Genomic DNA, 26,376 nt, shown 5'->3' with positions numbered 1-26,376 from the left:
CTGTACTGATCTCTGTAATTTGATTAATTGGCATGTGGTGAATTACAGAAAATCTAAGGAAAGACAAAGCTGGTTCGATATCAATTAACTGAAGCTAGAATGGACTTCCCACAGAGACCCAAGGACAGAGTGGTGTTTAACTGGCCCTTTCAAACACAAGTCCTCCCCTGTGAGAAGCAGACGATCCCAGTTGTTTAAAGAAATTAAAAACCATGCTTAAATCCACTTAGATGAATCTGCTATCTCTTTAATATAAGATTCCCAATCCTTTCTCCAAAGTGATTTGAATATTTAATATTTGCTGAAATGCTTTAGTTGGATTTGAATAATATAATTGAATTTGCTTGCTACACTGATGGGATGTGAAGGTCTGGGAGATCCTGTGGTAAATTATGTGCACACATGTGTATGTGATTCTGTTTTGAGGAGATTCTTACCTATTTCCTTCTGAACCAAGGATTAATAGAACTTACTGGAGTTAAAGGCTATATCTGTTATTTTCTATATGACTGTCCTGGATCCCTATAGGCTTTGGTTAAGCAGAGAGCATATGTGTGTGTGTGTGTGTGTGTGTGTGTGTATATATATATATATATATATGTGTGTGTGTGTGTGTGTGTGTGTGTGTGTGTGTATATATATTTATATATATTCTTTTCAGTGTGTGTGTAGATGGCATATGTTCTTAGGACCTAATCCTAAGAAGGACTGATATAAAGTAAGATCTTGACTAAACACTATTCCTTGTTCATAGCCTTGTGAATGATAAACAGCTATAGGCTGTATACCATGCAATTAGCATGGTGACAAAGATGATCAGCACATAGAAATGAGAAATCACTTCTGTTATAGGAAGAAATAAAGGTATTTTGAAGAATATTAAACAAAATATTATGGTTGCAGAAAACAATAGTCTTGTATTTCAGGTATTAAGAATAACATATTTGACAACATCAAAATATGACAATTGTGACACATCCCTAGAGCATATGTTATGTGTGCCTGCACATAGGGAGGTGATAGGTGATGAAGGTAAAGAGGACGGCATAAGCAGCTTCATGAAGGGCTTCCTGTATAACTTTCTGGACATCTGAATTTCTGGTTACAGAACAAAACTTAGAACTCTTGAGGAATTTTGAGGAACGAGAATGATGCCATGTATTTGACACTTGAGTAGTAAGCAGAGTACAGCATCACTGTGTAGATTGACACTGAGAAGACATATTAGAAAATGGTTACATCCCAGGTGACTGGTGGAGTGCATGCTTCCCAAGGAGATGGCAAGGTGGTAGGCACAAAGGCTCTTGTAGGAGGTAGAATAGACTGGATTTCATTCAGTGGGTGGGAGGGAATGTAAGAGCCCTGGCATTGTTTTCTTGGTTCATTTTCAGAGTTAAGGATTACAAGAGAATTATGTTTTCTGATAGGAAGAAGAAAAAAAATTGAGCCTGGGCTATGTTTAGTTGGAGAATTGTACATGCAGATACCATATACACAGGTGTATTCTTGGGTCCAGCACAGCTTTTTGTGGGTAGTGCTATTTTGGACAAAGTTCCTAAGAACTTGTGACATTGAAAGTCGAAGGCTTTGGCTTATAGTTGAAAGCTAGAGTTGGGAGGTGAATCTGTTCTTCTAGGGCATGGTATGCAGATGAAGGCCAAGGAGTATGGAAAGCTGAGAGTGAGGCTTGTGAATTCCAAACACACAGTGACAGCTGTGGAAAGGGAAGCTGTGTGAAAGGTGACAAAGCAGTGAGCCCTTCACTGTAAACATGTGACTGGACAGCATGATTGAGCCTAACGGCCAGTTTTCATTTGTTTGGCTCATTTGTTTAGAGGGAAGATTTAAATGTGTTCATTGAAATGGAAGAGCCAGAAGATGGATGTCAGTCACAGGAGTGAGGCCACGAACTCCAGGAAAGAACCTTAAGGACACAGTGATGGGATAAGTGTATCTAGGCGGCAGGGCAGGGCTCGCTCTAGAACCTCTCAGTGGAGGATGTGCTTTAAAGGAAGGGTGCCTTCTGTAAAATCAAGCACAAATGAAGGACTGAAGCCCAGTTGCATCAAAGACATCAATGGTTGTGGAAAGGGATGTAGGACTAGACACTAGGAGCCTATTGGATGGATGGCTTCTGTTCTCAAGGAAGAGGGAAAGACCAGGGTTGTTTTTTTCCCCCAAGTGAAGATTGAGGGTTGGTAATTCCCTAAGGAGTGAAATATATTCAAGTGAGGAGTTTGTTAATTGGATAGAACAGTTAAAACTTTCAACTCTGAAATGTCCTTTTTAACTCAGTGTAGTTCTAAATTAATCAAGTAATTGAAAATGGTGCTAAAGGCATTGTTAAAGGCATTGCGGTGATGGTCCTTGCTCTGGAGGTCTTGCTGGTATCCTTAGCTAGTGCTGAAGCTATTTGAAAATCATGGTTGTCTATCTAGTCACAGAAAGAGTTTGATGTGACTGTCAGGGCTCTGTTCTTTCTGTATCATGTGAACTTCAGTTAAAGGAGTATATTGTCTCTCTATTCATTATTTTAGTAGCACTTCTATTATAGAATAGATTTAGGTTTGCAGAACTTTTGCCAATGCTCTTGAGATCTCTAACACCAGCTTTCCCACTATTAAAACCAGTTATTAGCATGATACATTTATCACAGTTAATTAAGGTAGTAGCCAAGTTCTTATTACCATAACAAACTTCTAAAATGTATCAGTGTAGTCACTTGGCTTGTCTTGACTACGATGACACAGTACGTCGTGGTGGGAACTTATTGTGCAGCAAGATGCTCACTTTGTGATGTATGGGAAGGACAGAAAGAGACAAAGAGGTTGAGCTCTCACAATCTTGAAGAACACAGCTTAACAACAGGGCTTCCTCTTCTAGTTTTTAGGAGTGGCCACAGGCTACATGCCTGCCCTTCACAGACAAGAAGCCTTTAGGGACTATTTAAGATCTCAACCTTTAAAGTTCTTTGCTTTTTATTATTTCTTTTGTTTCTTTGTTTTTGTTTTTTTCATTTAAGACACTGTCTTGCTGTTGTCTCCAAGCAAGTGACCACCTGTTTTGTTTGGCTCAGGTGAATCTTCTGCTTCAGCATTCATTGGCTATGATGACAGGAATGTGCTACCGCGCCCAGCCTGAACTCCTTTTTTCTGCATTGCTACCAGAATTCGCTTTTGTTTCATTATTTCCAAGCCTTCTTGTTTTAGCTTCTTGGATCAGTGTGTAAGGAGCTGGCAACTTCCAAATGCAGAGCTAAGCCAGTGGTTTGGGCTGTGTATCTCTCTGTTTCCTTGGGATCATTTTCTGAAATACTTTGAGAAATTCCCCACTGAGGGTAAAAAGTGCAGAAATAAAAAAATCAACTGACATTTTACTAACTTAATGTGACCCTGGTGTCAGTTATATCTGGCTTTAATTTAAAAGGTATTATAAGTACAATTTGCTAAAAATTAATCTTTTGAAAGTGGAAATAAATAACGGAGAATACTTCTTGATGACGAATTTTGTATCCTGGCCAGTGAAGCTACTCACTGTCCACTGCCTCTAGATGGCACTGGTCTCATGCTGCCCTACAATGCCTAAGCTATATGAAGTTTCATTTCATTTGTAATGAAAATCTCTATCTCGCTGGCATTATGTTTATGTTCTGTCGTTGTCCACTCTCTACTTATTTCTCTCTTAGAAGAACACAGAATTGGAGAGCTCCGATCGTGTTAACTGACCACTATTCTGGATGAGTATTGAGGACTTTCTAAGATGGATGGTATTTGTGTCCTGTAATCTGTATCAGACTATTCTGGGCAAACAGTGATGGATCCGATCTGCTCTTTCTAAGCCCCCTTTTCACTTGTTGGTGGGTAGTTGTTCCCCACAGTTCTTTTGTATAGAACTCAGTTCTCTGACAACTGATTCCTTGGCCTAGGTTATTGTAAAATGTGAAAAGTAGGGTAAGAAGGACTCTGCTAATCATAGGGAAATACTTAGCTACTATTTTGTGTTTTATGGACCTCTTGGGTTTTTACTTCTAAATACCTCAGTTATTATTGTCTGTCAGAGAGTATCTCCTGATTTTCTCAGATTGCCTAAGTCCTCTCATATTACTGAGAAAGTAACTTTTTGCCTTGTCTACTTTGACTGTGAATCTTTCACTCTGTGGATCTTTCAGCTTTTTCTATTAGATCCTTTTAATAGAGTTATGTGACTAACTTAGGCTTAAACAGGATGACCTGGAGAAATATACCATGATGTAGACAAAAGATGCTGTTAACCAGAATTACCCTCTCAGACTATTGTGCAGGTTTTGAAGTCATTTTTGTCCCTTCTCCATTCACTCCCCCCCTCCCCCGTGCTTCCATTAAACCCTATTATAGTAATGATTGGCATAACCCAGGTTCATAGTTCTGCCCTCTCTTCTTTCAGCCTTCAACTTCTGCACTTACCTGTTTTGCTTGGCTTCAGGTCCCAGCCATAGTTTCCAGTCACACTATTCTTTATGCTCTGTTCATTATGCCACTTTCCCTCACATTGACGCTATGCAGACCACGAGTGTTTTATGCTTTGCCCATAGTTCTGTATCCTTCTTGCTCTATTACCTCAGACAGGGATTGCCTTAGAAGCTTCCATGTAGCCAAATTGCTGATATAATAGTGGCTACCAGTCTTACCAAAGGCTTGTACTTTTCAAATGTGATTGAAATGTTTTTATTACATCTGTTTTAATATTACAGTGCAGAAACTTCGTACAGTTTAGAAACGTTGCCCTTGATTCACATTTTGTTTCCCAGCCATATTGTTACTTCTGCTTTCATCACAGTTCCTTAGTCAGCAGTTCCCCAGCTAGTGTATGTCTTCTCACCCCAAAATATTGTTTGTTTGAAAGAGACACTATCTATGTAGCCCATGTTACCTCAGTCTTAAAATCCACCAGTTTGGGTGTCCTGAGTGCTAGATTAACACTGTGCCAGACATTGTGTAGACTATTTATGATGAGCTCACAATTGCCTCTTTTCCTGTGAGCCTGAGAAGAGCATGTTCTCATTCCACCTTCTCCTGCCCCAGGAGTCTTGCTGACAAGTAGGTTGTTTTTGTAGCATCTTTGGGTTGATGCGGAATGCATTAGGTGTGTTCTGTAGAAACCCTTGCTGAGTGCCCACACACCTTCTGTAGGGGTTGTCTGACTATTTTCTTGGATACATCATTTTTTAGAGTTTATACACTGTACAGAATGTCACAGACCTGCCACTTCCTTCTGGGTGAATTTTCTGAACAGTTGTCATATTTGAGAAGTGTTTATAATTCTTTTGGATCTCTGTGTGTGATTTATTCAACGCTCAAATGTTTCTTGCCTCAATTTCTCCTGTTTTCCTTTCTGTCACTTTTCTTTCTCAGTTTAGGTTGAAAGGGCTGAGTTCCTTGGAGTCAAACACAAGGAGCATAAAATATGTTCCAGGATGTTTCAGCGTGCTCCAGGGTGGTCGACATTGCTCGCTCCAGGATGTTGTAGCTCACTGGTCTTTCATATTGTACATTGCTTCAGAAGTTCACATGATTTCTAACATAGGACATTTTCCTGTGAGTAGTCGCTAGTGTGGAGTACCAGTGTATTCCGCTTGTATGGGAAGCAGTCCTTGGATGGTCCCCAAACTGTGCACATTGGTGCAAATTCACAGATGCTTAGTCTACTCAAAAGGCTTAACTGGTTGTTGTTAAGTTATGTCTGTGCTTGCATGTGTTTACATAGCCTGCAGAGACTTTAGTTTAGCCTATGTTTTGTTCTCCAGGAGCTCCTCACCCTATCTTAAGTCAGGATCCATTACTGCACTGGGACGCACAGGCTGCCTAGCTAGAGAGTCCCAGGGATCTGCTCGTTTCTCCTTTCCTAGCATGGGGATTATAAATATGCATCATCATATCTGGTTTTTTTCTAATGTTTTGGGGCCCCATATTTGCAGTGCCCTCACTTGACTGACCATGCTATTTCCTGCTGGTCTTTGTACCAGACACTGTCTGCGGATATCTGCCTGGCTCTGGCCAGGCTGGCACAGAAGAACTGAATTGCGCTCTCGGTAGGGTAGGGGAGTTGGTCTTCCAAGGCCTCCAGTGCAGTGGCTAGGAGCCAAGGTTGAAGTGAGAGAGCAGAGTCACTGAGCTGTGGTAGGCTCGAGCAACTTCCAGCAACTAAAGCATCTGGAGAGAATTTTTCTTCCGCAAAGTGTTACAGCTCTATAAGACAGAGATTCTCAGCTGATCTTTGAGGAAATAACTTGTGCTTTATTCCTTGTGGCCAGGGTCTTATGTACATTTTGGGGTGATGGGACTGGGGAGTCTAAGAGCAGATGCTTTCTATTGGCTTGGTCTGAGATGTTAAGGATGTCCCATATATGACTGATTGTCATGATCCTCTCCATGCGGTGTCACGGTCATGTGTTCCAGGACAGGAATCTGGTTGGAAGTAGATAAAATACCTACCATCCTCAGGTATGAGGGCACCGGGGTTTCTGAATTTACTCAACCTTACCAAGTTTTGGAGTGTTGTCACAGTCCCACTCGCCCCACAGTCTCCCTCCCACCTGCAATTTATAATGATGATGATGAAAATTTAGCAATCTTTCTACAACAAATGTGTTTTAATAGGCTTAAACTATAATCATTTTATGCATTGTTTCTCAAGTAATATGGGTATATGAGGCATGGAAACTTGGTTATGTTCATGTCATCCTGCCTGTCTTGTTCTCTTTGTATTAAAGTCAGAGTGAGGGATCTGGTTCCCAGATTGGATCACAATTATAGAGTTGGGTTTGGATTCAGCCTTCATCCCTTACTGTGCAATGCTGCACCTCACTTACCCTCTGAATCCCCTGATTCTTTTTTTTTACTGGAGAATCTGGGGTTAATATGTGTTATAAGCATTAAATGAAAGCATGTAATAGGTAAGGCAATCGCCTTTCAAGGTAGAAAATATCTGTTGCTATCAGCTGATGGTTCTGTGAGCTGCAGCAGTGTCAAAAGCTCTGTCATATAAACTCAGAGAAATAGGCAGCGTGGGTAGAATATAGCATTCATACACAAGCAAGGCTGTGGTGCTGAAGGAGCAAGTGGTCTCTGAATATTTCAGTGAGCAAATAGAAAAGGAATGGCTGCATTGGAATCATAGCGTAGACTCACCTGTAGTTCTACTTTCCTCCGATCCCTTTTCCTTTGGATACTGAGAATTTTGCATATTTGTATTCTATTCTTTTGACTCCTCCTTCCCCCTACCCCCTCTTCCTCCCCATCCCCCTTCCTCCTCCCTGTCTCCCCTCCTTTTCTTCCTTTTCTTCCTTTTCCTCCTTCTCCTCCTTCTCCTCCTTCTCTTCCTCCTCCTCTTCCTCCTCCTCCTCTTCCTCCTCCTCCTCCTCCTCCTCCTCCTCTTCCTCCTCCTCTTCTTCAGCTTTGCCTTGAAATATATGCTTAACATCTAGGACTCTGAAAAATAATTTTTGCTTTCTAAAATTAGATTTAATTGGCTTTTGTTATCCACTAAGGAAAGTGGTTTAACAAGGAAGTTAAATCATATTATATTCTCATTTGAACTATTTCCCTGGCCTCTGCAGGCAGGATAGGATTTGTATTTAGAGTCATTTAGAGCCATTTGGGTTTGTATTGGGATATGTAAGAAAATGTCAGAAATAAGTGAAGGCCTAGTGTGAAAAGAGGTGACACGGCCTATTTTGTGTGGTTGATGGAAAGCTAAGTGTCCATCAACACTGTGGCTCTGTTCTCAGTCACAAGGTTAAGTGAGAAACTACCCCTTAAATGTCTCTGGGATTGGGGTGAGATCATTCTTTTGGTCTGGGTTTGATTCTAGTTGTCTAAGTGACCTTACCCGCTGTAGACCCGATTCTCTGGGGATTTTTGCCTTCTTTGAGCTGGGCATAGATCGACCTTAAAATCTCTTCATGCCCTCATGTAATATTTCAGAAGAAGTAATAGCTGACTATGATTAGTAGATACTTGTGTTTTTCCTTTGTGGCAGATTGTACAGATGGCCTCACATGCTACTCCTTCATCTTATTTCTGTGTTCTCCAATCTTCAGTGTTTTGTGTATGTTCCATATAGATTTTGGTCATGCTCATATACTCTAGGGCTTAGAGAGGTCTGGAATTCACTATGTACCTCTTACTAGTTTTGAAATAGCCTTACAATGCTTGACTTCTTTATTTGACATTGTTGTAAGCTACAGTATAAGGCTAGAACATAAAAACTGCTGGTCAAGGAAATACAGGCCTGAGTATAGTCTCAACATTCCAGTTGGGCGGGTTCAGTCATTTTGGCTAGGGTATCACTCCTGGGAAGGTGGCTCATGTTAAGTCATGCTAAAGGGATAGGCAGAATATTTCATTCTTTAATGAGATACTGTACTATTCCACCTCAGAACCTCCACCTCTAGTGGAGAAGCTTAAGGACTACAGGCATGTGGGGTCATAGGTCTGCTGGCTTTTCTGAACTGTTTCAAGCAGTAAGCAAGCTTCCTTACCCAGTCTCTAAAACTTGCCTGGCCTCCTATGTGTCTGACCTCCATGTCAGCTTGAAAGGCTTAGTATTCCCCTTCTTTCCTCCATCCCCCCCTTTCTGGCAGCAGCTGAGGTTTTAAAGCTTGCCTGCCCTGTGGTTTTTCTCTCTAAGTCTAATAGAATTGTCCTAATGTTTCCATTTGAGTCCATTTAATAATATTAAGAATCTCAAAAGGGAGCCCTCTTTCCCTTGTATAAATATTAACTATTTACATTTTTCTTAATATACACTGATGTTAATATATAATTATCAAACAGAATGCTCAGCTCTATACTACTCTATTCTGATTTCCCTTGAATAATGACAGTAAGCTTGCTTTAACTTTCACTGCTTTCTGAGATTTTTGGCATGTTTGATGTATTTACACAAACATTCAGTGCTTCTGATTTGTTGAAAGTGGTTTAGTGCAGTCCACAATTGAATTCCATTAGCCATGTCTTGCCTCTCAGCATTATCTGCTACCCAGAGAACTTGGAGAAGACACATACTTTTAAGTTGGAGGTTTTATCTGCATGGGGCCAGAGTTAACTGTGACTGGGGCTGTGTGCTTCAGGGGAGGACCATGTGCTCTAAGTATACTTTATTACTAATGAGTGTATTCACTAGTCTTACCAGTTAAGTCCTTTGACTTTGGAGAAAGGCATACCAAGGGAGGGACCATGCATATTAAAGTCAGTTTTCTTATGTAGTGGCTGAGAACAGCACCAGGCTACTTTGTCATGGCTGTCTGTATTCTACATGGGAGTCAGTTTTGTCGTTTGACCATGGGAGTTCACGGAATTGAACTCAGGTTGTCACACTCAGTGGTGTGCACCTTTACCAGCTGCACCATCTCACCAAACCTTGCTGTATTTAAAACTTAAAGAAATGGGACAGACAATTCCTTGAGGAGAGGACATGTGTATCAAACTGAGATCCTGGAGAAGGCACAAGTTCATTGTGGGGGTTTCTGCATGCAGCTCTGCCCTTCTTTTTAGGGCTGTCAGGAGACTAAATAAGATGAAAGTGAACCCTGGAAACTCTCATTTGAGCTGTAAATTGGCCATAGGACCATCAATACTCTATTCATACGGTCTTTGAGTTTGGAAGTGCCCTCAGCCTAGCTAGGCCTTCAGGCTTTCTAGTGATTAGCAACATTCCACAGACCTAAAATCACCTAGCACAGACATACACTGTTTGTTGGTGTGGCAGAACAGTACCCAATTGTTTCAGCTATTGTCATCCTAAGACATGGAGTATGAAGTGTTTAAAAAATTAAAACATCAAGTCCAAAAATGTATTATTAATAAAAAATGTTGTTTTCAAAACAATCATACTTGAACTTTCAAGCCAAGAGAAGATAGAAAAGTTAAGTACATATGGCTAAGTGAAAAGAGCCAGGTGGAAAAGTCTGGATACTCCACGCTTCCAGTCATGGTATTTTAGAAAAGATGAAACTATAGACTGAAGGGAAAATATTAGTGATCACCAAGGTTTACTGGGGAGAGACACACTTGCAGAGGACAGATAAAGTTTAGGGCATTGAACCTATTGGATAAGCTGTTAAATAGTGGCTACATTTCACTGTATATTGACAAAGACCATATAACACCTAGTTTCAGTAGTAACCCAGAATGTAAGCTCTGCTGTGGTGAGCACAGCTAATATACAGTAAGGACGGACTGTTAATGTGTGGCCATTAATCACATAAGGTGTGGCCTTTGGTGCAGATATTGTTTGTAGAGTATGCCTATGTCTGTTATGTAGTAGAGAAACAGTATGTGTGTGTTTGTTTGTGTGTGTTTGCGTCTGTGCATTTGTCTGTGTGTTGAGGACTGGTAGCATATTGATAGCTCTACCTTCTCACTTTTGTGCTGACTTAAAATTGTTCTTGAGAATTAGTCTTTATTTAAAAAAATCAAAAACAAAACAAAAAGAATCATGCAGCTCTGAGGGGCAAAATAGAACATTCAGTTATGTTTGCTGAAATTAAAACCTTTCTTCCCACTTGAGGCCAAATTCAATTCAGAATGACACTCTTTATAGTGGGTATATCCTAATTACCTTCCCCTAAACTGTGACAATCTTCAGTCTTTCTTTGTATTGAGCAGTGAGTGGTTCTCAACCATACTGTCACTGTAACCTTTTAATACAGTTCCTCATGCTGTGGTGATACCCAACCATAAAATTATTTTTATTGCTGCTTCATAACTGTAATTTTGCTACTGTTATGAATCATAATGTAAATCTCTGGGATGCAGGATATCTGATATGTGACTCCTGTGAAAGGGTTCAACCTTTACAGGGGCCATGACCCACAGATTGAGAACCACTGGTTTAGAGTGATCCTGACTGTCTTGACACCACTTTCAAAATCTTTGGCAAGATGTAATTGATTTAGACAGTATTTGTTATTTTCTCATGATCTTATTTGCCTTATATATTTTTGGCAAAAAAAAAAAAATCAAGGAAAAAATTTCTGTCCTTTTCAGTACATTGTTTTGTGGGGGGGACAGGGTGTTGATAATATATAGCTCTTGTTCATCCTGGGGTTAATTACTTGATAAAGGTAGCATGTATCTCATCAATTGATGTTACTATTTTCCCAACATAATTAGGGCGCTTCCTGTGCAACCTACTTTACATCTGTAAATACTCTGTTTTTCTTTTTTCCCCCCTCCAATGTTAGAACATACTGGTCATCTTCTGAATTACTGTGACTTTGACAAGCTTTCTTCTTCTAAATGCATTCATTAGAATTTTATTCTCCATGCATATTTATTGAATATTTGCTGTCATCTGACTTCCTGGATATTTCTTTCTATATCTATCGTGTAATATCTGCTCTACTTATTTGTGTATTATTTGATTGGGTCCAGATTTGGCTATGGGGCCCCCTGTGGTAGTCTCCTATGACCTGGCCTATTGTTAATTTGTGTCCAGTATAGTATCCCTGATTCATCTTTTAGAATTAGTTATTTCTTTAAGGAATTCCTCTTTTATGTGAGAGTGGTATTTAGAAACCCAAACCTGAGTGTGCTTATTGTTATAAGCAATGACATTTTGTATAGGCCTTCTCAGACACATTCAGGAAATCTGTATACATATGTTTCGATATTGGCATGTATCTGAACATGTGTTCATTCTGTGGATACCTCCAGTCTCAGGTTAGCAGCAAATGACTATTTCTGGCTTTCTCCATTGCTCTTGACAGTGACTTTTAGGATCTTGTTCTTCTTACCCACAATGCATTGGTTTCAGAATTGCTACCATATATTCTTCTGGAAAAAAATGACTGATTCATGTGCCACATTTGTCCCTATAATTACCCTTTTAATCTTATAAAGTAACTTAATATACTGTTTTTCAAAGTTACTATAGCCAGTGCTTTACTCTCCTTGGTGTGACTGTTCCATTTAAATGAAAGAAGATTTGGGGTTCTTTCACCTCTATGTAGGCTTTCTTTTTCATGTGCTGAATAGATTAAATATTTTCTTGATTCTCCAATCCAGAACTGTACAAAAGTTTTTCTTAGAGAATCGTTACCATCTGTGTCTTGGCCATATTTACACTCCATTCTCACTCATCTGCTTATTCTTTGTTTCCACTCCCTGTGGCCAGGCTGTTCTTCAGCATCTAACTTATCCTTCTGTTAGTCATTTGCGGTTACATGGTGACTGTGGGTCTTCATGTCCTTGCTGCATTTTGCAAGAAAGACAACATTTGCTCCTTTGTACCTAGCTTTAAAAATTTTTTTTATTATGTATTTGTTTCTTTGTTTACTTATTTGTCACATATTGGAAATCTTTTTCTAGAAGTTCATGAAGGTCTTCTGCAATCTCTTTTATACTTGCGTAGTGTTCATTCATCTATGTAGACTGACTACAATTTATTCAAATATTTCTTCAATATAAAACTTTTTTTATTATTTTGAAATCTCAGGAATGCCAGAAGGGCATTGTACAAATAAGATGGCTGGTTTAAGTCAACAATTTCACTTGGTATAGAACCACCTGGGAAGAGAGTTTCATAGAGGGATTTTTCTGGGTTCAGTTGGCCTCTGAACAAGTCTGTCAAACATTTTCTTGTTTACATTAACTAGTGTGGGAGAAGCCAACCTCATAGTGGACAGCACCATTCCCTAGGCTTGAGTCCTTAACTGTATTAAATATACAGAAGGTAAGTTATTTTCAGCACTCATGGAGCTCACTGAAGGTCCAGGGTAATGAAATCTGAAAAGACTTTATTAGCATTTAGAGATCTCAGTCTAGGACTTACTTGGTTTGTGGTCACAAGTGTAACTCTCCTTTTGCTCACAAGGTGTAGCACCTGACTGGAAATTTCCATACGTTCTGTCTTACATGTCTGGTCTTTGTTGGGGTAAGAGTCGTTTTGTGGTGTTCAGCAGACATTATGGCTTGGTCGGCTACTGGGCTTACACTTCATCTTGTTGGCTGTACTAAGTTGTCATTCCTGCTCTGCTTTGCCCTTACTGTTTTGGGAAGGCAGACATTCTCAGGGACTCTTTGCCTGATGTTTTACTGGGTTGTTATTTTGTAGACTTTTATTTAGTAATTCCTATCCACTTGGTTACTTTCTTTTTGCCTTTAGCAATTTTTTCCAGTACAAGCATTGTTCTAATCATTCAGTATAACATTATTAGAACTGGCAACTCTTTAGTAAAACATTGTCTCCTGTGAGACTCATGTGTAAACAGTGATAGCCATTTGGTTATTTCTCTTTCTCGACCCATTCTCATAGATGAAGTTGATCTGCTATGTCACACAGTTTTGTGTGTGTGTGTGTGTGTGTCTGTGTCTATATGTCCCTTTGTGTATTAAAACTCTAGCAGGCTTCCTGCCTTTATAGACTTTTATATGATGTAATTTTTAAACTGCAATTTTTTAAATTTAGTTGTAGATCACATTGCAAAGATCCCTTGGGACACTTAAAGGATATTATTTTAGAGTCTAAAGCTTGGTATTTCTAATGGATAATGTCTCTTGTATAGAAGAGGCTGTAAAATCAGGCAAACTTGTATGTCTGCGTCTACACATGTGCCTGCACTCAGAGGCCAGAGGTGGATATCAAGTGACCTTCTCTATTATTCCCCACTGTGTATTTTGAGGCAGGATCTTTCACTGGACTTGGAGTTCACTGCTTTGGTTAGCTTGATCTCCAGGGATCTTCTTGTTTCTGCTTTCCCCAGCATTGAGATCACAGATGCATGTCATTGTGCCTGGCTTTGAATGTGGCATCTAGGGATTGGATTGCAATTAGGTCCTCATGATTATGTGGCAAGCACTTACTGACTTAACTGTCTTATCAGCTCTGATACTCAACTTTGTTGGTAAAATAGCATATGATTAATGACATCTGTGGTTAATGATGATGCTAAGAAAGGTATATTTAGTTGTTGGACTGTGCAGTGTACTCTGTATTTTCATATATTACTTACCGTAAAAACCTATGAATTCAGCATGATCTCATCGTATGTATCATGAATTGATTCATGTTTGCTATCATGTAATTTGTCCAGGCTTTCACATATAATAAGTACAGAAATATGTGCAAAACCCTGAAACAGGTTTTTAGAAATAATGTATTAAAACTCCAATAAAAGCTTCCTGACATTATAGACTTTATAGGATTTAATTCTTAAACTGTACTTTTTTACTTAGTCTTAGATCATGTTAGAAAGTTCCTATGGGACACTGAGGGAAACTCTTTTAGACTCTAAAGCTTGGCATTTCTATTAGAATTGGATAATGTCTCCTGTAAGGATGAGTATAAATTCAGGCAAATGTAAAATAGATCATCAAAGATCCAGGCATCATTTTTAATTCCCAGAGTCCTTCCACTCTTGGTAGCTCAGAGCTTGCCTCAACATTAATACAAAATGCCATAAGTTTCAATGTACATCTTAACTATAAAATTTCTTTTTAACATTTAATTTAATTTTTTGGTATTTATTGTTAACATATAATTCTTATTCCCACATTGTAACTGAAGTAATAATTATTTTTACCATCATTTCTATGCTGTTTGGAAGAGACTGACCAGGATGTTGTTTTACACTTTTCATTATTCCTTTTGGTTTACAGTTATTTGCTGGAGTAAAAGATGGAGAAAGCTTGCAGCTCTTTGAAGAAAGTTCTCGCTCTGCTCATAAGCAAGAGACACACACCATGGAGGCTGTGAAACTTGTGGAATTTGACCTTAAACAAGTACTGACTAGGCTGGTGACACATCTTTTTGGAGATGGTAGGTGTTTCAAGGCTTAATAGTTCAAAAGTTACTGAACATTGTGCAACAAATTATCAAGGCTGGTTTTTAGTAAGGTTTTTTTTTTGTTGATTTGGTTGTGTCTAAATTATAGGGAGAAGGGAGGGAGGCTTTGGTTCTTTCAACTTACAGTTTTATAGGTTAGAATGGAATTAGCTAGAGAAGGAACAGTGATGTCATCAATGGAAAGTGTCTGTTTTGCTTGGTTTTGTTTTTGTGTTTTTTAGATCCCATGGACATGATTCTTCATAATGTGTTGTATCCCATGGCACAATCATACATTGATGTACTGATCGCTATTGTCACTAGGAGAAAAATTAATTGTGCATTCTTATAGGAAGAATAATACTGTTTAGATTTTAGCTCTCATGTTACATGGTTGCCTTCATATCTTCCTCCAAGGAGGCGGGGGAGGGGATACTCTTTGTTCTGTCTGCTGTTGGAGCCACAGTCACCATCCCCAGCTGCATCTCAGAGCTCCCTGATCTGGTTCCCCTGCATGTGTTCATTCCTCCAGACTTCCCTCCTTGCATGAAGGAAAGCATGTGTTTAAGATGACTCTTGTAATTTTAGTGAGGCTCTGCTGCTCTGTTTTAACAAGGCTTATAGGGCTATCTTTTCTTCCATATTATCAGATGCATAATTCATAAAACATTTAAGAAGTCACTAAGAAGCCACTATATATTCTTTATATGGCATACATTATTTTAAATTTGCACATCAACATCAGACATACACATTTCTGGGCAGTAAGGAATAGTAACAGGAGGGTTTGGGAAACTGCTTTCATCTATATTCATGATGTTTTATTTTATAAAAGTATGAAGTAAAATGTGACAAAATGTTGTGATTTGATAACATAGAATAATGGTTGCATGGATGGTTGCTATTTTCTATTTCTGTCTTCAGATTTGAAGCATTTCATATTAAATGATCTAATGTGAAACAGATTTTAGTTCGAGGTTGTTTATTTCAAAAATCCCCTTATAGCTAGCCCCCTTTTACTTCAGAAATAAAAGAATTGTGGCCATATTAGTAGTCACATAATCTACTTAATACTGAAATGTAGGGAGACAGATTATATTGTTCAAATACTTAAAAGACAGGGCAGTTAAGAGGGGATCCCAGTGGTAAGGAGAAATTTCCTGCCTCTAGTAGCTCCACACAGCATGCCTGGCTTTTATCTGCAGTTTTTCCTTTGTTATGTTACGTACAAATTTTTGTGTCCCTCCTTGTCCTGCATTTTTACATATTTCTGTAAGCAAATAATTGCAGTTGCTGTTTGTAAAATATTATGAACTTGACTTCTGCTAGGTTCTACACATCACAGTGTGGAATAATCTAGACCTAATTCCTATCTTCAAGGAGTCAGGCATCTTTATCCTCTACCAAGGCAACATTAAGTGTCGATGAGTGCTCAGGAGAGGTGCCTCATTCAGGATGGATCATGTACTCAGGAGGGTACCTGGTGGAGGATGACGGAGAATTAGCAGGACAGGCACCAGACAGCTAAACAATGGTGTGGAAAAAGGAAGAGGGATAAGCAAGTGTGCAGACATAGGGGCTGAACACTGCAAACATGGCTGGCTACAACAGAGACAAAGCAAACCGGAGGATGGAATGGGACCTGCAGTGAGCCCCATGCCTCTGAGGAATGCTAAGTGGAGTCTGAGATTTCCATGGAAATCACTTCTCTACCTTTTAAACTCCGATGCAGTTACTAGTTTCTTGGTATCTTAGGCTTCTGTTATTTAACGTTTATTTGAAGTAATATGTGTTTCACAAATAAAATATAACATCTAGATTAGGCCTTATAAGTTGAAAACGTTAAATTTAGTGTAAATATGGAAAAAAAATTCCTAAGGAAGAGGTGAAAATTAAGACATTTTTGTTCCAGATTGATGGCTCAGTACATAAATGTGCCCAGGGTTTCTCCTAACAACCTGAGCTTCCTTCCCAGCGCCTACTCAGTGGAAGGACAAAGCTGACTCTCAGAAGTTGTTTTCTCATTTCCCAGGCCCTGTGGGAGGTGGTTGCAAAATGAATGAATCAGTGAATGAATGAGTACCTCTGTGCTAGATTTCATGTTGACTGACAGGCTTCACTTCTGGGACTCTGGTCTTGAGCTTGCCTTTATATTGGTGATTTTTTGTTTTTGTTTTTATATTTGCATACCTTTCAAAACCATGCATTGCGGTCAGACTTCATTATTAAAAACTACTTCTGCAATACATTTTTGGGTTTGTTTTAACTGCGATGCCTGTCTGGACATGGGGTATATACTGATGTCTAAATGTAGGAATTTTCAGTTTTGAAACAGCAGTAAAGTAGTGCCTTATTATCAGGATATGTTTGTTTGTTGATTTTTAAAGTCTTGTGGATTTGGTCTTTTTAAATCCAGATTTTGTAATAGATCAGTGGTGCTGAATTTTTGTTCAGTTTTTTTGTTTTGTTTTGTTTTTGAGACAGGATTTCATTGTGTATTTCTGGTTGGCCCAATACTCATTATGTAGGCCAGGCTAGCCTTTAACTTAGAGATCTTCCTGCCTCTACCTCCAGAGTCCTGAGATTAAAGACATGAGCCATCATGCCTGGTAGTATTACTGTTTTTATACATCTTCAAATTCATTTTTGCTTATTAGATCTGCTGGGAGATTGTTGATAAATTCTTTCAATACTATCATCCTGAGTAGCATTGAGACTCAGTGATGGTGGCCGTCACAGAGAGAGTCTCCACAGCCAACCACAGTGAAGCCTAAGGTAGAGGCTAGCTATTTAGAAAGGATAAGAAGAAACTATTTCATCAATCCAGTCTAATAGTTCCTGATTTGGGGCAGCTGAGGCAGCTTTGAGGCAGCTATCTGGGGCCACATAAGTAAGGAAAGATTAAAAGGAGAGCTCTCTCTCTCTCTCTCTCTCTCTCTCTCTCTGTAAATGAGACATATTAGTTATTTTAATATTATGTCTGTGATAGAGACAATGAAATCTATGGTAAAAATATCAGACAATCTTATTGAGTTGGGCCTTTCTCTCCAGTCTGCCCTCTGGCCTTTCCTCTCTTTCTTGTTTTGGGCCATCTTGGTGCAAGGCCTCTATTTACTATATCATATTCAATTAACATTTTTTGTACCAAAGGATACATAAAAACCCAGACTTCTCCCTTTTCACATTTAAATAATGGGCACAGACATACTTGTCAAGACTTCATTTACATTTGTTTATATAGCCCTGGCTCCTCCCTTGTTATTATTGGATTGCTTTGTAGTTGAAAAGCAGAATTAAAAATTAGAACACGTCCTGTCCTTGTGGCAGTTTGTTTTTAGTATAGCAGCATTAGGTTCAGCTTTTCCCTGTCTCCAAATATGGTTTATTATTTTCTGCTAACATTTCAATTGTGCCAGTATCCTAAGGCTGTAATAAGAGAGGTTTTAGAATTAGAAAGAAATAAGATAGTACTTTAGACTATTTTTACGCTTGTGGAATTGATTATTGTGTTCCAGATGGCTATGGCATCCTTTATACTCTGAACCCTGCTTGGTGATCATCCCTTTTACAATATCTAAGAGAGGGATTTAGGATTCCTAGAATTGTAATTTCTTTTTGTATCTTTTGGTGTTTACAGCCTTTTTCCAGAGTAGTGTCTGACATGTATTGGTGTTCACATTAGAGCAGTGCTGTCTCTCTCATGGTGCAGTTTAGATGAATAAGTTGAAGGATGGGCTGTGCTGCCCTCCTGACAGGGACGTCCCCATGAGAGAGCCTCTCTGCTGGTGGTGCTCTTTAAAACACATCCACAAGAATCCCCTTCCTGATGTACAAGAAGCTTCAGCCAGCAGGAGACAACCTTAGCTGTCATGCGCCCCCTTGCAGAAGGACATCCCTTCCCATGTCCAGAGTCTGAGTTTGGCAGGAGTATCTTCAGTGGTGCTGTTCTGATGGTGATTCCTCCCTCTGCAAGTGCAAGACTGACAGCAGGTCGTGTTCTTCCTCTTATTTAATTTCCTCCCTACCATGTTGTTCTGTGACAGGTGTTGATTCCCCTCAGATAACCTGCTTGCCAGTTAGACCTGCGTAGGGACCAATATATGCTCACACTCAACCAGAGCCTTCTAGGGCTCTGTGCTGTAAACAGCAGCCCTATCCAGAGTGAGATTATGCTGTAAACAGCAGCCCTATCCAGAGTGAGATTATGAGGTAATGGGAATAAAGACAACACGCTTTGAACATTTTGTTTTTTTTTTCTATCCATAAATTCCTGGTAATGTAAATGAATTGAAAATGATTGAGACTATTGGTTTGTAAATGTTCTACTTTGCTCCTTAAATTGAATTTAGTGTAAAATACTTTAAGCATTTTAAGCTAGTGGTCTTTAAACCTGCTGTTTTCCTGCTGACTATTATGGTCCTATTTGAAGATAGCTGTTTTCTTTTACGTTGCTGTGATAAAGTAGTCTGACCAAAAGGAAGAATTTATTTTTGCTCATGGTTCGAGAGGGCTAGGTGTCCATGGTGGCAGGGAGGCATGTTGGCAAGAGCAAGAAGCTGAGAGGTAACTTCCAACTGCAGGGAGCAAGAATAGGAAGGTGGGTGAGGCTATGAACATTCAAATCTGCCCTCATTGATGTCCGTTCTTCAGAAGAACCCTTTAAAGACTCAGTAACCTCCCGAACAGTGCTCCCAGCTAGACACCAGATGTGTGGACACATGAGTCTATGGCAGTGCTTCGCCACTTAACTAGTGCTGGGAGCCTTTAATGCAGATCCTAGTCTTATGGTGACCACAACCAGAAAATTAGTTTTGTTGCTACTTCGTAACTATAATTTTGGTACTCTTATGAACTGTAATGCAAATATTTGATATACAGGATATTTGATGTGTGACCCCCAAAGGGTTGTGACCCACAGGTTGAGAACCTGGTGATTATTTATGTAATCCCAGCAATGTTTATTTCACTGTGTGATGCATGGACTAATTATATCTAACCAGTGTTGGGACTACTCCAAAATACTCTAATCCATTTATGGTCTTTATTTTACTTTTTCTTGGGAAGAACTGGGATAGTGTTTAGAATGTGACTTTTTTCCTCCATTACTGATGCAGGGACTTCCTGAGTCCTGTGCTAGCTAGATAGCCAGTGCATTATGAGTCATTCCCAGCTATCTTGGTGAGTCTCAGTTTCTGGCTGCAGATAGCCTATTCTAGGTACACGAAGTAGGTAGCATTCCACAGATGGTGGTCCTTTGCAGAGCCACAGAGCATGCTCAGTCTGTATTTCCCTTTCCTTCTGCACTGTTCCATGCACTCCAGCCTCCATAAGTTGTCCAGATGTTCAGCTCTGTCTCTTTAACTCAGGGAGATTGCTGTGCTATTTGTGCCTTCTTTCTTCCTGGAGAGGAATTAAGTCTCATCTCTCAGAGATAAGTGTTCCTGCTTCCCTGGTGCTCCAGGCTTCAATGGTGTTGTTTTATGCATGTTTGCCCTGCAGTTCATGAGTCTTACTCCTGTGGATCCAACTGTCTGTGATTCAAACTATTTCTTTGTAAAAAGTTGCTTCTGTACTCTGTATGTACAGATTTTTTTTCCTTAAGCAGAATGATTTTCTTCTTGTTAAACAATCGCTTAATGATGGTTGACATAGTACTTACATGTTTTCCAGTGTCTCACCTTATCTAAACCTATAGCTCTTCAGAGCCACAGCCTCAGGCTGCATTTGAGTGCTAGTTTTCCTCACCTGTTCTATACCATCATGGAATCCACCTGGTCATTGTCACCGAGGAAGCTTTTAGCACTCCCCACCTAGTCCCAAGGTAGAGGTGTGAGATCTGCAGAGACCAGGCTCATAGTGCTTCCTGGCTGTGGACCTGGAGTCTGGCGGAGCTTGTTCTAACTGCTCTTGGAGATGTTTCTCTTTTCTCTGAATTTAGCCTATGCCTTCTTTCCTCTCCATTTTTTCTTTATCTGTTACTCTTTTGTGGTAGTTAGAATAGTTGCCCACCCTACAGTCTTGGCCTTTTGGACAGGAGCTGAGTTAATCTCACTTATTATTATTATTTTTTTTCTATCTGCTCTAGTGGAAGGCAGCATGGGAGGCTATTGTTTAACATACTTGGTGCTACTCTTGGCTTGGGAACTTAATTCCATAGCAGAATGAACTGCATTTCCATGTTTTAAAGTAAAAGGGGAATAATAATAACCGTGTTTGGTGGTTGCTAGCCTGATACAGTGTAGCCATAAATGAGAGCGGGCAGTCTGAATACATACAGTACCTAATATGTAAAAACTGAACAACAATGCCATTTACCTTTAGGACACAGTCTAGGAGTGTTCACTTCATGGTCTATAAGGATGTGCAGGACTCTAGGACATTTCTTCCATTGCCTTCAGTTAAAACCATTTATGGAGCCTGCTAGTGGCCAGGCCCTGTGCTGTGCCCTTTGCATGCCTTCCTTAATAAACTGTCATAAAACCATCATTTAGAAGAGTTGAGGTACCAAAATGCTAAGTGTCTTAGTCAGGGTTTCTATTCCTGCACAAACATCATGACCAAGAAGCAAGTTGAGGAGGAAAGGGTTTATTCAGCTTACACTTCCACACTGCTGTTCATCACCAAAGGAAATCAGGACTGGAACTCAAGCAGGTCAGGAAGCAGGAGCTGATGCAGAGGTCATGGAGGGTTGTTTCTTTCTTATAGAACTTAAGACTACCAGCCCAGGGATGACACCACCCACAATGGCCCCTCCTCCCTCTATCACTAATTGAGAAAATGCCTTACAGCTGGATCTCATGGAGGTATTTTCTCAATTGAAACTCCTTTCTTTGTTGATAACTCCAGCTTGTCTCAAGTTGACAGAAAATCAGCCAGTACAGTAAGGTGTACACAGTGGAACTAGGATCTGATAGGTCTGTGATAGACTCAGCAGTGATGGTCATCTGCAGTCTTTTTGATCAGATTTACATTCTCGAGTGATTAATTTCCTTTTACCCTGCATTTCGGAGGAGCAGTGGGATTTTACCCCACAGTAGAATGCTGTTAGATATTTTTCTTCTGCTGCTTAATAAACAGCCATGCAGAGTGAGTCACCTGTCCTAGCACATCTAACTACATTCTCAGTATTCAAAATGCTAGTGGCCATTTCTCTCTTCATGGTGAATTGGAGAAATGAATCCATCCAAAAGAACCTAATCCTAACCTAAAGGAATCCTAGGAAGGGGCATCCAGGCTGATTCCATTAAACACTGCTTCCCAACACAAAGGAGACCCACAGCTGTGGGATCAGCCACACTGTCATGAGTGGTGGGGAGTAGCCAGCCTTTAGTTATTCTCTTGTTCTGTGCATGTATTAGCAGAAGATCACTGTGGCCCACACACCACTAGCATCTGGTGTGTGCTTGGAGAGATCTCCACCCAAGGACTTTATGATATGATGGTTTGCCTTGACTTTGTGGTAGGGATGACTTTGTTCCACTTAGCAGTCTGCAGTATTGGACTGCCTGGCAAGTGGCTCTGTGGATGTGGAGGATGTATGTGGTATACTAAATAGCTGTAGTGGGGAAAATGGCGGCAGGCCTGTGAGGCTCTAGGTGGTGATGAAGGCTATGTCATGAATGAGTTTTTGGTGCTTTGGAAATGGAAATCACACTCTTATTTCCACAGGGATGCTTCAGAGATTAAATGTGTCTCCTCTTCCTCATAACCTCTAGCAACACATTTGCTAATTCAGAAGACATTCTTCCTTTGCTAGGGGAGACAAGGGTTGCACGGAGATAACTAGTGCTTGAGCCAGCAGCAGAAACCTGAGCATCCTGCCCACACTGGCTGTATCACGTGCCTCAGGTGGCTCAGGCAGGTGGTCTTTTATTAGCAGCTCTCTGGATGTTCATCTGTGTCTAGATCTCCAGTTTACACCACCATTAATCAGTTATATTTCTAGGCTTTTGTGAAAAGCGTTGAGATAATGCTAGTGTAAATTCTTATGTAATATCTGTAGAGGACAACTCAGCCATGGTTATTCCAGTTATAGAAGTACTTATCCTTGGGCCCAGGAGGGTGTTTTGTTATAGCATTGCTTGACTGTCATCTGTGCACTAAATACTTAGCAGTCAGGGCTTCTTGGGACACTGGATAGCCATGTGCAGTACTTTGGAGGAATGAGGAAGGAAATGAGTGAGCACTTGGCCTTCATGCAGAGAGGCCCAGACATGCTCGGTGTGTAGAGGCATGTGTCAGTGTTCTGGTTTGGATTCTGGTTTTATATTTAAGGAAGTACGGAAAGTGGAAATGTATAATTGTATTTGCTTACACCTGGCAGTTTAAAGAAATTATAAGTTTACTGTAAGGATTCAGAGGAGCAAGAGACAGACAGAGGTGGGAGGAGGAGCCTCACTGAAGGCCCGCTCTGTAGTTGAGTGGTAGAGAATTTTGATTTTGAACTCTGTCAATGTATTATGTAACCAAAAATCTTTTTAAAAAAGACTTTTTTTTTTAAAAAAAAGAAAAACAAAACAAGAAAATTGTTTAAATAGACCACTCCTGAGAAGTCTGAAGAGCATGGCCTGCATGCATGTTCATAATCCCACCTTCTGGATTAAGGACTATGGGATTCCTGGAAAGTAGGGGAAATGAGTTGCTAGGTCCCTTTGCCATGGGGCTGGGTTAGTTTTTTTTAGCATATTGTCAATTTTTAAAATATGTTTTTATTACATTTATTTATTTATTTATTCATTCATTTATTCATTTGGAGATATGTGTGTGTGTCATATGTTCAGGTCACAGGAGCATTGTCTCCTTCCATTATGGAGGTCTCGAGGATCAAATTCAGGTCATTGTGTTTGGTGGCCAGGGTCCCTTCCTGCTGAGCCATTTTGCCAACCCAGTGCCACATTTTAGGAACTTATTTTCAGTTTTTCTCTCCATCGTCCTTCACTCTGGTCAGTTCCTGCCACATGATGTCAGAAGGCAACCAGCACCACTGCTTTAAATTGTTGCTTTTTACAATGTATACCTGGTATCCCCTGAGCAAAGAAAGACCTGTCGGAAAATTAATGCCATAAAATTAATGACATATGTGTAGGCAGCTTTAAAAATTATTTGCTCCAATGGAGAGTGGCCTTGGAGGGATTTAGAAAACCCTTGTTAAAGGCTCTGGTTTGTGCTGTCTTCACATTTAGATTCTACTGCTTATGGAAGGGGTTCTCATGGCAGAGTCCCATGTTAAATTTGATGGGTCTAGGAGCCAGCAGGAGAATCTGTTTAGTCCTTACTCAGGGAAGTTGAATGTGGTTATTTATTAAGCATGGGATCTATTGTGGAGGTAACATGGATATGGAATGACCACTGTAGTGATATTCACAGTGTGCCCTTAAAAGTGCTAGACACTCCAACTTTTCATGAGAAGCAAAGGAAGATGGAATGTCCCCGACCCATGCATGCATTGTGTCTCTAGTTGATCTTGCTAAGGATATAGCAGTTAGGAGGCTGGTATCTGGGTGAGTTGTGGTGTAGCCATTCCTCATTCCCTGTTTCCTGGGGTAGTAGGGTAGGTAATGTGTGTGGCCTTTAGAGGTGAGAAAGAACTAAAGTGCTCATGGACCTTTTCCCTTTGGCTCATGTCACTGGCCAAAAGGAATTTCAGTTTACAGTTTGATTGGTACCCACCTCAAGGGTGGTTCTCTGCATACCACTCCCACTCCTTGTAGTCTGTGTCTACACCTAATCGAGGAGCTTGTATCCAGACAGAAGTAGGCCTCCTGTGGTGTCTCTACTCAAGACTTATACATAAGACAACAACATAGTCTTCACACAACATGGAGATATGGTGGCTGGACCCACAAGGGTAAATTAACTTACCTTTGAACTCAAGTATGCATTTATTATGAAATGATCTTTCTATGGTTGACCCTGGGCTCAAAGTTCAGGGATATTTTTTTGGACATCTGCACGTATGCACAGAGGTTTGAAGCTAATTTGAAAATTCCTGTGCTTGAAAAAACCTGGGCATAATTTTGCAGTAGCCGTATTACAATGTAGGTTAATTTCTTTCAAGCACCTCAGTAACATGGTGACTGTGAAATCTGTGTGATTTGGAGATGCTTAGCCCTGAATATGTCCTTTTTAGTGGATATTTTTACTTTTGATACTTGACATGTGCAATAAACTATGATTTCAGCTAGATGGTAATACTATATTGTTAATATAGGAACCATGCTAAAGTGCATTTAAAACTGCAATTACTATAGGAGTTTTTTTGGACATGAGCAAAAGCAAAGAAAACTGTATATTTGGGTGGTACTACTGAAGCACTCAATAAATCACGTTACAAATCATCTTGAAAGTGTGTGACAAAAACCACGAAGAAAATATGTTTTAGTGCTAATATCTTAGGTTTTCTATAAATGATTCTGTTAGCAGTGGTTTAAAAATAACCACTGCTCATATTATCAAGGCAACAAGTTTAAATTGTTCAAATATATAAGAGAATATGGCATTTTTGCCAATATTATACATTAACTATTATCATTACAATGTTATTATTACTGTTTAGGTTTGAAATTGAGCCACAGCCTGCTCAAAAGTTGGCTTTGGAAGATTGAGCCTTTGTTTGTGCAAAGAAAGCTAAAGGAGCAGCCAAGAAGGTAGAGTTGGTGGAGCAGAGGAGACGGATGGTATGGGGACTGCTCAGCATCCTCTGCCAGGCCCGTGGGACTTTCAGAAGATCTGAGGTAGTGCATGTATTCAAAGCTTCCTGCTCAGTAGACATACCTGTGGTCCATTTGTGTCTTCTGTGTTTTGATTGCACCCCTCAGGCTCTGCTATACAGATTATAGCATTCATGCTTGTGGGCTTTGGATTTGGCTGGCTTTCCTGCCCATGTGTGCTTTGCTCTAGGCTGGCTTTACTGTCCAGCAGTTTCCTTCATTTCTGTTGAAAACGACACCTGTAGGGTGATTGAGGAAATATTTCTTGGGGACTGTTGAACTTTCATGTGGGCATTTGCCAAGGTATATACAACTCTTCTTTGAGTACTGCTGCAGATGAGCAATTGCTGGGACACAGAGCTTCTCTTCAGCTGTTCTGGCCTTAGCAGGTGATTCGCAGACCTTTTGCCAGTGTTGCTCATCAGTGAGTCCTTCCAATTCCATTAGAGAGGCTGGATGTATTTCTGCAGCACTAGAAACGAGTGTCTATTGCTACTTGCAGCATTGTGGACAAATCTTAGATTGACCATGACAAAGAATACAAATACAAAAGAATACAAAGAAGAGGTGGGGAGTACAAGTGCCATGAAAGTGACAAAAAAGATTGTTAAGGATGTGAGGATCAGTATAAGATGTTTCATTAGTTATTATTATTTTGCAATACAGGGTTTGAACCTAGGACCTGCCACATACTAACTAAACACTCTACCAGTTCGCTACATCTCATGCATTTAAAAAAGGTTAATTTGAAGCAGGTTCTTGCTAAGTTGCTCATACTGGTGTAGAACTTGACATCTTCCTCCTCAGTCCCCTGGGTAGCTGCGATTGCAGGTATGTGTCTGTATTCCTGCCTTTGCCTTTA

General features: G+C 40.0%; 1 protein-coding gene across 7 annotated transcripts in view; it reads left to right on the top strand.

Annotated features, from left to right (window-relative positions):
* Nucleotides 1-26,376, top strand: part of Fars2 (phenylalanyl-tRNA synthetase 2, mitochondrial) — a 446,630-nt gene that overhangs the window by 102,019 nt on the left and 318,235 nt on the right. For all 7 annotated transcript variants that reach the window (XM_028763284.1, XM_028763282.1, XM_028763287.1 and 4 more), the window contains one exon: nucleotides 14,640-14,799. In XM_028763284.1, coding sequence (XP_028619117.1) covers nucleotides 14,640-14,799 — 160 coding nt within the window. The remainder of the gene's footprint in view (nucleotides 1-14,639; nucleotides 14,800-26,376) is intronic.

Source organism: Grammomys surdaster, unplaced genomic scaffold, assembly GCF_004785775.1.
Source record: "Grammomys surdaster isolate TR1022 unplaced genomic scaffold, NIH_TR_1.0 137, whole genome shotgun sequence".
Lineage (NCBI taxonomy): Eukaryota > Metazoa > Chordata > Mammalia > Rodentia > Muridae > Grammomys > Grammomys surdaster.
The sequence above is the reverse complement of the archived record's forward strand: the minus strand, read 5'-3'. Positions and strand labels throughout refer to the sequence as shown.